At 57.5% G+C, this 9,267-nt stretch overlaps 1 protein-coding gene across 3 annotated transcripts; it reads right to left on the minus strand.

Annotated features, from left to right (window-relative positions):
• Positions 1 to 2,184: 2,184 nt before the first annotated feature.
• On the minus strand, positions 2,185 to 9,008 carry STING1 (stimulator of interferon response cGAMP interactor 1). 3 transcript variants are annotated; one of them, XM_005523735.3, is made up of 7 exons: positions 8,724 to 9,007; positions 8,251 to 8,563; positions 7,457 to 7,631; positions 6,528 to 6,636; positions 6,132 to 6,370; positions 4,186 to 4,372; positions 2,512 to 2,847 (listed from the first exon to the last, which is right to left on the minus strand). In XM_005523735.3, exons 2-7 carry the CDS (start codon positions 8,493 to 8,495, stop codon positions 2,654 to 2,656), a joined length of 1,149 nt encoding a protein of 382 aa, XP_005523792.3. In that variant the 5' UTR covers positions 8,496 to 8,563; positions 8,724 to 9,007; the 3' UTR covers positions 2,512 to 2,653. The 3 variants fall into 3 exon arrangements, with proteins under 3 accessions (XP_087919742.1, XP_087919741.1, XP_005523792.3); XM_088063616.1 differs by lacking the exon at positions 4,186 to 4,372 and having other exon boundaries at positions 2,185 to 2,847; positions 8,796 to 9,008; XM_088063615.1 differs by lacking the exon at positions 4,186 to 4,372 and having other exon boundaries at positions 2,186 to 2,847; positions 8,724 to 9,008.
• Positions 9,009 to 9,267: the final 259 nt, after the last annotated feature.

Raw genomic sequence — 9,267 nt, forward strand, 5'->3', positions numbered from 1 at the left:
CCCCCGAAGTTACAGACTAAGGCTCTGTGCTGTGTGGAGCAGTACAAAGGGGTCACTGCTGTGGTTCCTGGGATTTCAGGTGGGAAAACAGCTGGGATGTGAGGGAGCCCTGGTCCCAGCCCTGGCTGGAGGGAGGATGCAGCCATTCTGTGCCTTGCTCAGCAGGATCCTGGCTGTGAACCTCCCTCCCTGCTGCACCTGGGACCTGCTGGATTGTGGTGGCCCCTGGACCTGCTCAGCTCACCTTGCTGAGGTGTGGTGGCATTGCTGCTCCCCATGGATGAGGATGGGGCTGCCTCCAAGCTGGACAGTCATGAGTGTGAGTCAGACCTGCTGTGGGATGCTGTGATTAGCACTAAAACTGAGCTATATGTGCTGTTGGAGAGCTCAAGGGGAAACTGGTTATCCTGTGTTTGCCAGCTTAGCAGCGAGCTGCCACTTCTGAGGTTTGATTTTCCTGCCTCTGATCCAGCCCTGCCTCTGGTTCCTGCTGCCAGCAAAGGCTTTCACCTTGGCCCCGGCTGTGCCCTTGAGCAGTGATGGGAGCTGAGCCTTTGGCTGGCAGCACGGCTGCTGCTGGAACAAGGTTGTGCTGTCAGATTTCCTCTGGGCTTGTGCCTGTCTTTCAATCTATCCCCTTCTAATATGGCCTGAGCTTATCAGTACCTCCAGCCCAGCCTGGCTGCAGTGATGGGCGAGATAAGAAGCTTCAACATGAGAAGGGAGCAGGGCATCAAGGAGGACACAGGGCTGTGGGTTTGAAGGTGTGAGCCCTTGGGGGCTCAAAGCAGTGGCTTTGCTGCTCACACAGCTGCTGCTGGCTGTTCCCATGTTGCTGAGCTCAGCCCTGATGTATTCCCCTTGCATCTTAGCAGGTGCCCACAGCATTTGTGCTGTGCCCTTGGGAACGCTGCTCAGGGATCAGGACCCACATCCTGCCCACACCCCAGGGCCACACCCCCACTCTGCTCCCTGCACTCACGGTGTCTCCTACCAGGTCCCTCACCTGCTGTCTTCCCTCTCCAGTTAGCCCAGCACTGGCAATTGGCACATCCTGGAGGCCTCAGCAAAGATTCCTGATAGCTCTGCAAACCAGCTGCCTCCTTACAGTGGCCTTTGCTGTCCCAACCCTCCCTTCCCAGCCCTTTCATCTGCTGTTTTTGCTGTTTTTGCACAGATGCAGTACCCAGAGATTAGGCTGCAGATTAAGGTTTTACTGCATCCTGAAATGGGTTCCAATTCCCAGTCCCAGCAGGACCAACATGCAGCCAAATGTCTCCTGAAAGCTCACTGGGCTGGAGCTGGGGAGAGATCTCCCTCCATGTTCTCCCACATGCATGAAAGGTGCAGTCCTACATATATAGCCCAAGTGAGCCACCTGGAATTCTGTGTCCAGTTCTGGGCCCCTCAAGAAAGACATTGGGGGGCTGGAGCATGTCCAGAGAAGGGAATGGAGGTGGGGAAAGGTCTGGAGCACAAGATGAGGAGCAGCTGAGGTAGGGCTCAGCCTGTAGAAATGGAGGCTCAGGTGGCACCATCACCCTCTTCACAACTCCTTAAGTGAGCCCCAGGTGGGGCTCTGCTGCCAGAGAACAAGACAGCACCAGAGGAAAAGGCCTCAAACTGCCCCAGGGGAGGGTCAGTCTGGACATCAGGAAGAATTTATTCACTGACACCGTTGTCAGGCGTTGGAATGGGCTGTGCAGGACATTCACTGTCCCCTGGAAATATTAAACACAGGGATGTGACACCTGGAAACATGGGTTAGTGATGGCCTTGGCAGCTGGTTGGACTCAATGATCTTAGAGGGTTTTTCCAGCCTCAGTGATTCTGTGGTTCTATGATTGATTCTAAAAGGAGCTGGGCAGCCAAGGGCAGGAGCAAGGCTGTTGTCTCAGCTCCAGCCTGCACCTGCCCAGCATCTCCCCATCCTGGCTGAGCCTGCTCTGCCCCCAACACTTTTGTTCAGGCTGGAGGCTCCCCTGGAAGTCCTGAACATGATCCCTGTGCCTGCAGAAGCTGCCCCAAGATTCTGGCCACATGGGCTGGGTGTGTTTGTCCCAGGACACACAGGCACACTTGTGGCTGGCATTTCTAAAGCCCCATCCAACACCACAGCGTATCACAGAATCATGGAATGTCCTGGGTTGGAAGGGACCCACAAGGATCATCCAGTCCAACTCCTGGCCCTGCAAAGACACCCCAGCAATCCCACCCTGTCCCTGACAGCATCATCCAAGTGCTCCTGGAGCTCTGACGGCCTTAGAGCCATGACCATTCCCTGGGGGAGCCTCTTCAGTGCCCAACCACCCTCTGAGGGAAAAACATTTTCCTATCCCACTTGGCAGACTGCACATTGTACCCAAAATTTAGGATACTGCAACTTGTCCCAGAGAGGAAAGTGCTTTATACGACACAAATGAAAGCTGATAAAAAAACAATACACCCACAGAAGAACACATGAGCTGCACATAACAAAGAAAATGGGAAGCATGTCACAGGGCTGTGGGCTGAGTCAGCTGCTCCAGTAACCGTGGTGCACAGGAGGTTTGGGTGGGAGCTGGGGGTTGCAGCCATGGCTAGCACATGCTCCAAGAGGAAGGGGTTTGGGGAAAGGTGACCTGAGCCCCACGGGGCGGTGAGGGGCTGTGTGTCAGAAGCCGTCAGTGCGCAGTGGCTGTGGCAGGTCTGACACGCTGATCTGCAGGTTGAGCTCTGCTGAGTCCAGGGCTGTGGATGGGGTGTGTGGGTGGCTCCCCTCAAGCACGGCAATCTCCTCGTGGTGCTCCTGCTGCAAGTGCCACACGATCTCTCTGGACAAAAAGTGTCTCTCTGCTTCTTCTGGCTCTGGAACAGAAGAATGACAAAACCTTCCTTTGCTGGTTGTCCTGAGGCAGAGCTCTGGGCAGGGAGCAAATACCCCAAAATATGCAGAATTTTCTGCACTGTCAAAATACAGCTTTTACTTCCCATTTTCAGCCTGGCAGAGGGAAAAAATTCAAACACGAAGTGTGGGGAGGAGTGTAAAATTACAGGCATTATGTGCTGGATTCCCAGTAGTGCTTGTGATGGGAACTGCCTCACTGGATGGAAATGCTTCTCCTCATCAGGGAGAGTGCTGAGTTTCCTCTGAAAAAACCGACATTCATTACAGCAAGATGCTGATTTCATCTGGTGGAGGTGAGGAGACGGGAGATGAAAAGATGATGGGAATGAGGGAAAACCTTGCTCCCTCCCATCCCCTGTCAGCAGGAATGGCACTGAGCCAGCACACACTCATCCCACTGCTGGGGAGGGTTTTATAGCCCCAGCAGCTTCTTCCAGGAACATCAACAGCGAGGGGAGCTGCTGCTTCCCCTGGATGCCTGCTGTTGTACTTAATCCTTGCAGTAGACAGCTTGTCTCAGGTTCACTTGGGGACTTCAGCTGGGATAACCAGTGCTGCCACCACCTTCCCTGCTCCTCAGACCCACAGCAAGAAGTCCTTAGAATTATGGAATCATGGAATACCCTGAGTTGGAAGAGATCCACAGGGATCACCCAGTCCAGCTCCTGGCCCTGCACAGACACCATGTCCCAGAGGGTTGTTCAAACACTCCTGGAGCTCTGGCAGCCCTGGGGCTGGGACCATTCCCAGGGGAGCCTGTTCAGTGCCTGACCACCCTCTGGGGGAAGAACCTTTTCCTGATATCCAACCTAAATCCCCCTGGCACAGCTCCAGCCATTCCCTTGAATCCTGTCACTGGTCCCAGGGAGCAGAGATTGGAGCTGACCCTCAGGAGGAGCTGCAGTCCCTGGTGAGGTCTGACTTCAGTTTCCTCTGCTCCAGCTGGACAGGCCAAGTGCCCTCAGCTGCTCCTTGTGTGGCCCCTCTGGGCCCTTCACCATCCTCATGTCCCTCCTTTGGACACTTCCTAACAGCTTTAGATCTTTCTCATATTGTGGTGCCCAGAACTGCCCCAGGGCTCTAGGTGAGGCCACCCCAGCCCAGAGCACAGTGGGACAATGCCCTCCCTCAGCCAGGCAGTGATGCCATGCTCAGTGACATTCTTGTTTCGTGTGGGAATGCAGTCCCTCCCTTCCTCCCATGGCAGCGCCCCTGCACATACACTGATCCAAGATCACACGGGGCTAGAAGAGCACAGCCACTGTCCTGGGCACCCCAACTCCTTTCCCCTCGCTCACCCTCGTAGGCAATGAGCTGGTAGGCATCTGCACACTCCTTGGAGCCTTTCAGGATCTCCTCCAAGGTCCTGTAGAAAAGCTTGGCCTGCTCCAGGCGCTCCTCCCGGCTGAAGGCAGCACACTCATCCTGGGACATGGCGTAGAGGGACTGCAGTGGGGTGGCATATTCCACAGCACAGTGCCAGGGCTGCAGGGATGGAAGGAGAAGATGTGGGGACAGGAGGACTGGGGAAAGGGCTACTGGGAGACCCTGGCACTAGGCAGAACAGTCTGGACCTCTCAGCAGCTCCTTGGCCTGCCTTGCACTGGGAGCACTGGGACAGAGCTGGCCCCAGGGTCCCCCTGCCTCTTGCAGAGCAGGGAAAGAGCAGCTGGCCTGACAGGTCCAGGTGTCCCCTCTGCCAGGTGGGCTCAGGGAGCTGCCTTTGGCCATGGGGGGCAGCCACTGGCTTTGTCAGTGCTCCCAAGAGCAGCCTGGAGGGTGATCTTCCTTATGGAATTCAGTTCCCTAGGGAGACATCCTTTTTCTGTGATCGCACCTTCTTGGTGGCCTTCTGCTATACAAAGGAAAGTGGAGGGACAGCACCAATCTTTGCTCTCTATGACCAGTGACAGGACCCAGGGAATGGCTGGAGCTGTGTCAGGGGGATTTAAGTGGGATATCAGGGAAAGGTTCTTCCCCCAGAGGGTGGTCAGGCACTGCCCAGGCTCCCCAGGGAATGGTCCCAGACCCAAGGCTGCCAGAGCTCCAGGAGTGTTTGGACAATGCTCTCAGGCACAGGGTGGGACTGTTGGGGTGTCTGTGCAGAACCAGGCATTGGACTTGATAATCTTCGTGGGTCCCTCCCAACCCAGCGTATTTTGTGATTCCATTATTCTGTCTAAGCATCCTAACAGAGAGCTGGAGGGCAGAGCATAAACATTGGAAAGGTGGAGGCACAGCTGGAAGGAGGCTGAGCAAAGAAACAAGGAGAAATCTCATAAAGCCATGAACATGCCAAGGAGGAGCAGTGTTATTAATAAGTCTTACACTGGAACTGGAAAGTTTAATGGAGTGAATTAGAAGGAAGAGGGATGTGATCCCAGGTAAAAGCAGAGAAGCAGGAAGTTCCCAGCCTTGGCAGGCAGATGCTGCTGTGCCCTGGGGCAGGTGCATTGATGGGCCCTGCCTCATTGTGAGGGACTGGGCAAGAAGCTGAGGGACAAATATTACTGGAAGGCCAGGTCCAGGCTCGGAGCTGCTGAAGCTCCCAGGGAGCAGAGTGACTCAGCAGGAGCCTGGCACATGGAACACAGCATCAGTGCAGTGGGAAAAACCCGCGGTGCTTCCTCCGGAGCAGGGCCAGGAGAGGCTCGGGGTCCCTGCAGGCAGGGCTTTAAAACTGCAGCCCAGAGCTCAGCCCTGCCAAAGGGCAAAGCAGGGGACCCAGGTGAGGAGCCCAGAGCTCTGCCAGTGTCTCCATCCATGGCACCAAAGGGTGTTCCCTCCTCCAAGGGGAAGGGACAGGGCCAGTCTGCCGGGAGATGTGGGAGGAGATGAATGCAAGGTGAGATGGAGAGATTTAGGGCTCAGCAGCCTAGAAAAGGGGTGACTGGGGAAAGGAGGGAGTCAATGATTCACAGACATCTTCAAGCACCTCTCCACAACACAAGGAAGCATTCATCCTATGGGAAATGATGCTCTGTAGCTCACATCTGCTTTTTTCTGCTCAGTTTTCTACTGTTTGCTGGACTTAAATCAGCTCCAGGAGGGTTTAAGCAAGCCCACCATCCCTGCAGCTGAGCCTGGGAGGAAGGGGTACAGGAATGGGATTTCTCCATCCCATGGAAGCCTGGAGAAAGCTGGGAGTATCTAATAGGAGAGGTGACAGTCTCCTGTCCTTACGGCCACTTCTGGGGACAGCAGGACTTTTGGGATGTTGCTCCCAATGCCGCTCTCAGCATACCTGTTGTTCTTCATCCTTGATTGCATAGAGGCTGTGTTTGTAGACCCTCTTTTTGGTGCCAGCTCGGGCCAGGGTGGTTTCAGTGAGGTCTGTCACATACTGGATGTTGCTGTCAGCTTTCTCCAGGTCATCATAGACAGCACAGTTCAGAGGGACCAAGATGTGGAGCTTCCAGGTCTTCCTGCACGCCAGCAGGTTGGGATTGGCTCTGCTGAATTCTTCCATGGACTTTTTAAACCCTGGTGGAAGACAGCATCAGGCAGAGGTGCCTGGTGTGAGTACAGCTGCATTCTGCCTTGCTCCCCATTTCCCTGCTAACACTGTAAAAGTGGGAGGATTGTTATTAGGAGCTATTTCTATCTGTAGGCATGAGAATGCAGGGAAACAGCTACGTACGTGGCAGGACTATTTTTAGGTACCCAACATAATAGGACCAGGCAAGCCCATGAGCAACGTTCTGCTTGGACCTCTCGGACATCTCAGATATCTCCACTGCTGAGGGCTTCTGTGGAGGGAAGGACAGACAGACCAGGTAATCACAGCAGCCTTTCTGCAACAGTCAGCTCTCCACATGGATTGGAGAACTCCAAAAAGATCTGGAGAGTGAGCAACCCCACCAGCCCTTTCCTCCACCATGCAGGGCAGCGGGGCAGAGCCCCTGACAGCCCCCACAGAGGAGGGAACTGGGGCTGGAGTGAGCCAGGCATTTCCCTGGCTGCACCTTCCACTGGGATCGTGTGTCCCAGTGCAACTTGTGCATCTGCCCTGTGCTCCCAGCATGGGAGAGGAGACAGCCCAGGGCTGGATGGGGGGATTCCCAATGGCCTCTGCCAGCTCCGTGTGTGCCATTAGCTGGAGATGGGTGTTCTGTCCCACAGGCACCTGATGGAAGCGCCTTCTGCAGCCTGTGTGACCCTTCCAGAGGGCACAGCAGAGCCCTCCCCATTCTGCAGAGGCACCTGGGGCTTGCCTCTGCCCCCACACCACACTGATAGTTGAGAACACACAGGCTCTGCTTTCCCCTCAAGCTCCAGCTTGACTGACATTTAAAATACCCCTGTTTTTCATGTCAGGGGGGCCGTGCCATCTCCTGGAGTGGTTGTGCTCATTAGGAGGCAGCCTGGCCCTCCTGCCAACACTCCTGGCAGCACAGGGCCAGGGAGATCAGCTCTGCAGGGCTGAGCTGAGAGTGTTCCCCCGCCAGGCTGACTCTGGGTGGGCTGGACATGCAGGGGCCATGCAGATCTGGCTGCGTGCCCCCATGGCTGCTCAGGGCTGAAGGGCTCCCCGGGCAGCCAGCCAGGCTGGAGGTGTGGGAACCTTACCTGGAGCCCCAGGGCAAGGATGAGGAGCTGGCACAGGCTGGCCAGGATGAGGTGGAGGCCAAGTGGCTGTCCATCACTGAGAGCCATGTAGGCTGAGGCACAGACGAGCAGCAGGGGCCCATGCCAGCAGGGGGGGAAGCAGGTGCTCAGGGCCCTCCAGAAGCTGCTGTGGTGCCTGGGTGGGACAGGGAGACAGGAGTCAGGCTGGTGGCCACCCACTCACCCTCAGCAGCCGTGGCCAGGGATGCTCCCATCTGCTGGCCAGTGCCACCAATCTTCCACTACAGAGCCATGTGGGATCCTGCCCAGCTCACCCCAGCGTTCCCAGCCAGGAGAGGGCTTGGGTCCCTTGCAGCACCTGTGGGACTCAGAGGGAGCAGATGGAATGTCACCCTGGACAGCAAACGGAGACAACAGCCCCCTGTCCTCCAGCACTGGGCGGTGGGGAAAGGCTGGGGGCCAAGATCTGTTCCCTGGGGAAAGGTTGGGGGCCAAGATCTGTTCCCTGGGGAAAGGTTGGGGCCAAGATCTGTTCCCTGGGGAAAGGGCACACTAAGGGGTTACCACGGAGAGGAACCATCCATGGATGGGATATGGGGGAGCTGGGCAGGTGGGAGAGGGAGCAATAGATGAAAGGGACAGGAGGGTGACAGTGGGCACAGCACATCATTGCCACAGAAGGCACTTGTGGGCACAGAGACCAGGAGCAAACCCCACCGCATCCCGAGGGTGCAACGCCCTTGTCCCCAGGGCGGTGGCAGGAGCGCCGCAGGCAGCCAGCCCCGCTGGCTCACCTGGACTCCAGGTGGAAGATCTCCTCGGCCAGGTAGCAGGTGCCCTTGAGCAGCGCCCCGATCTGCAGGGTGGCGAAGTGGAAGGCGAGGCTGCGGGCGGTGGGCACGAGGGGCTGCCCGGCGAGGAGCAGAGCCCCGGCGCAGAGCGCCAGCAGCAGGAGCACGGCGAGCCGCGCCCGCCCGGCCCGGGGCTGCGGGATCCGCGGGCAGCAGCGCTGCCTCGGCCGCCACGGCTCCCGGGACATCTGCGGAGGTCAGGGGCTCACAGCAGCTCGTCCCCAGCGGCAGCTTGTCCCCAGCACCCACGGCAGCGCTGTAGGAGCGGGTAAGAGCTGGTCAGGGGATGCGTGCGCCCAGCGCTCACTGAGCACCCCAAAGCACACAGCCCTTTGGGGAGGCTCCCCTGCGCTCCCCGCCCCGGGGCTGTGCCCTGGGCCCAAATGGGCTCGGCAAGACAGAGCCAGGCTGCTTACCCCGCTCCCGAACGGGTGCCAGCCCGCCCTGCTCCGTAGCCACGGGGCTCTCGCTGCTCTGGCCGCACTCACCGGGGCAGTTTCCAGCCGCCAACCCCGGGCTTCCTGCGCTGGGGTTCCCGGGCTCGGCGCTCCCGCCCGGGCAGCCGGGGCTCCTTGCAGGGACAGCCGGGGCTCCTTGCAGGGACAGCCGGGGCTCCTTGCAGGGACAGCCGGGGCTCCTTGCAGGGACAGCCGGGGCTCCTTGCAAGGGCAGCTGCACCCGAAGTCTCTGCGACGCACGGAGCCACGGGTGGATCTGCACAGAAAAGCGCGCAGAAAAGTGAAAATGAAAGAAGCTCTGGAAGAAGCCCGTGGAGCGCCAGAGCTCTCCCACACTGAGCATCCATGAGGTCTCTCAGCCCACAGGAAATCCAGGCACTGGTGGCTGCACCGGGTTTCGATATCCACGAGCTTGCATATCCTGGAAAGCCCCAAATTTGCCAAAACATGGTCTGAGTGGAACTGGAATGAGGAAGGAAACCAGATTTTATTGAGATTTAAT

This window comes from Pseudopodoces humilis, chromosome 17 (genome assembly GCF_049639895.1).
Source record: "Pseudopodoces humilis isolate 2021_Gansu_Grassland_sample_001 chromosome 17, ASM4963989v1, whole genome shotgun sequence".
NCBI lineage: Eukaryota > Metazoa > Chordata > Aves > Passeriformes > Paridae > Pseudopodoces > Pseudopodoces humilis.

Coding starts and splice junctions, on each gene's coding strand:
- STING1 (XM_088063616.1), bottom strand. CDS start 8,495: ATGTCCCGGGAGCCGTGGCGGCCGAGGCAGCGCTGCTGCCCGCGGATC. Junction 7,632..8,250: donor ATCTTCCACCTGGAGTCCAG/GTGAGCCAGCGG, acceptor TGTCCCACCCAG/GCACCACAGCAGCTTCTGGA. Junction 2,848..6,131: donor TCAAGGATGAAGAACAACAG/GTATGCTGAGAG, acceptor CTTCTGTTCCAG/AGCCAGAAGAAGCAGAGAGA.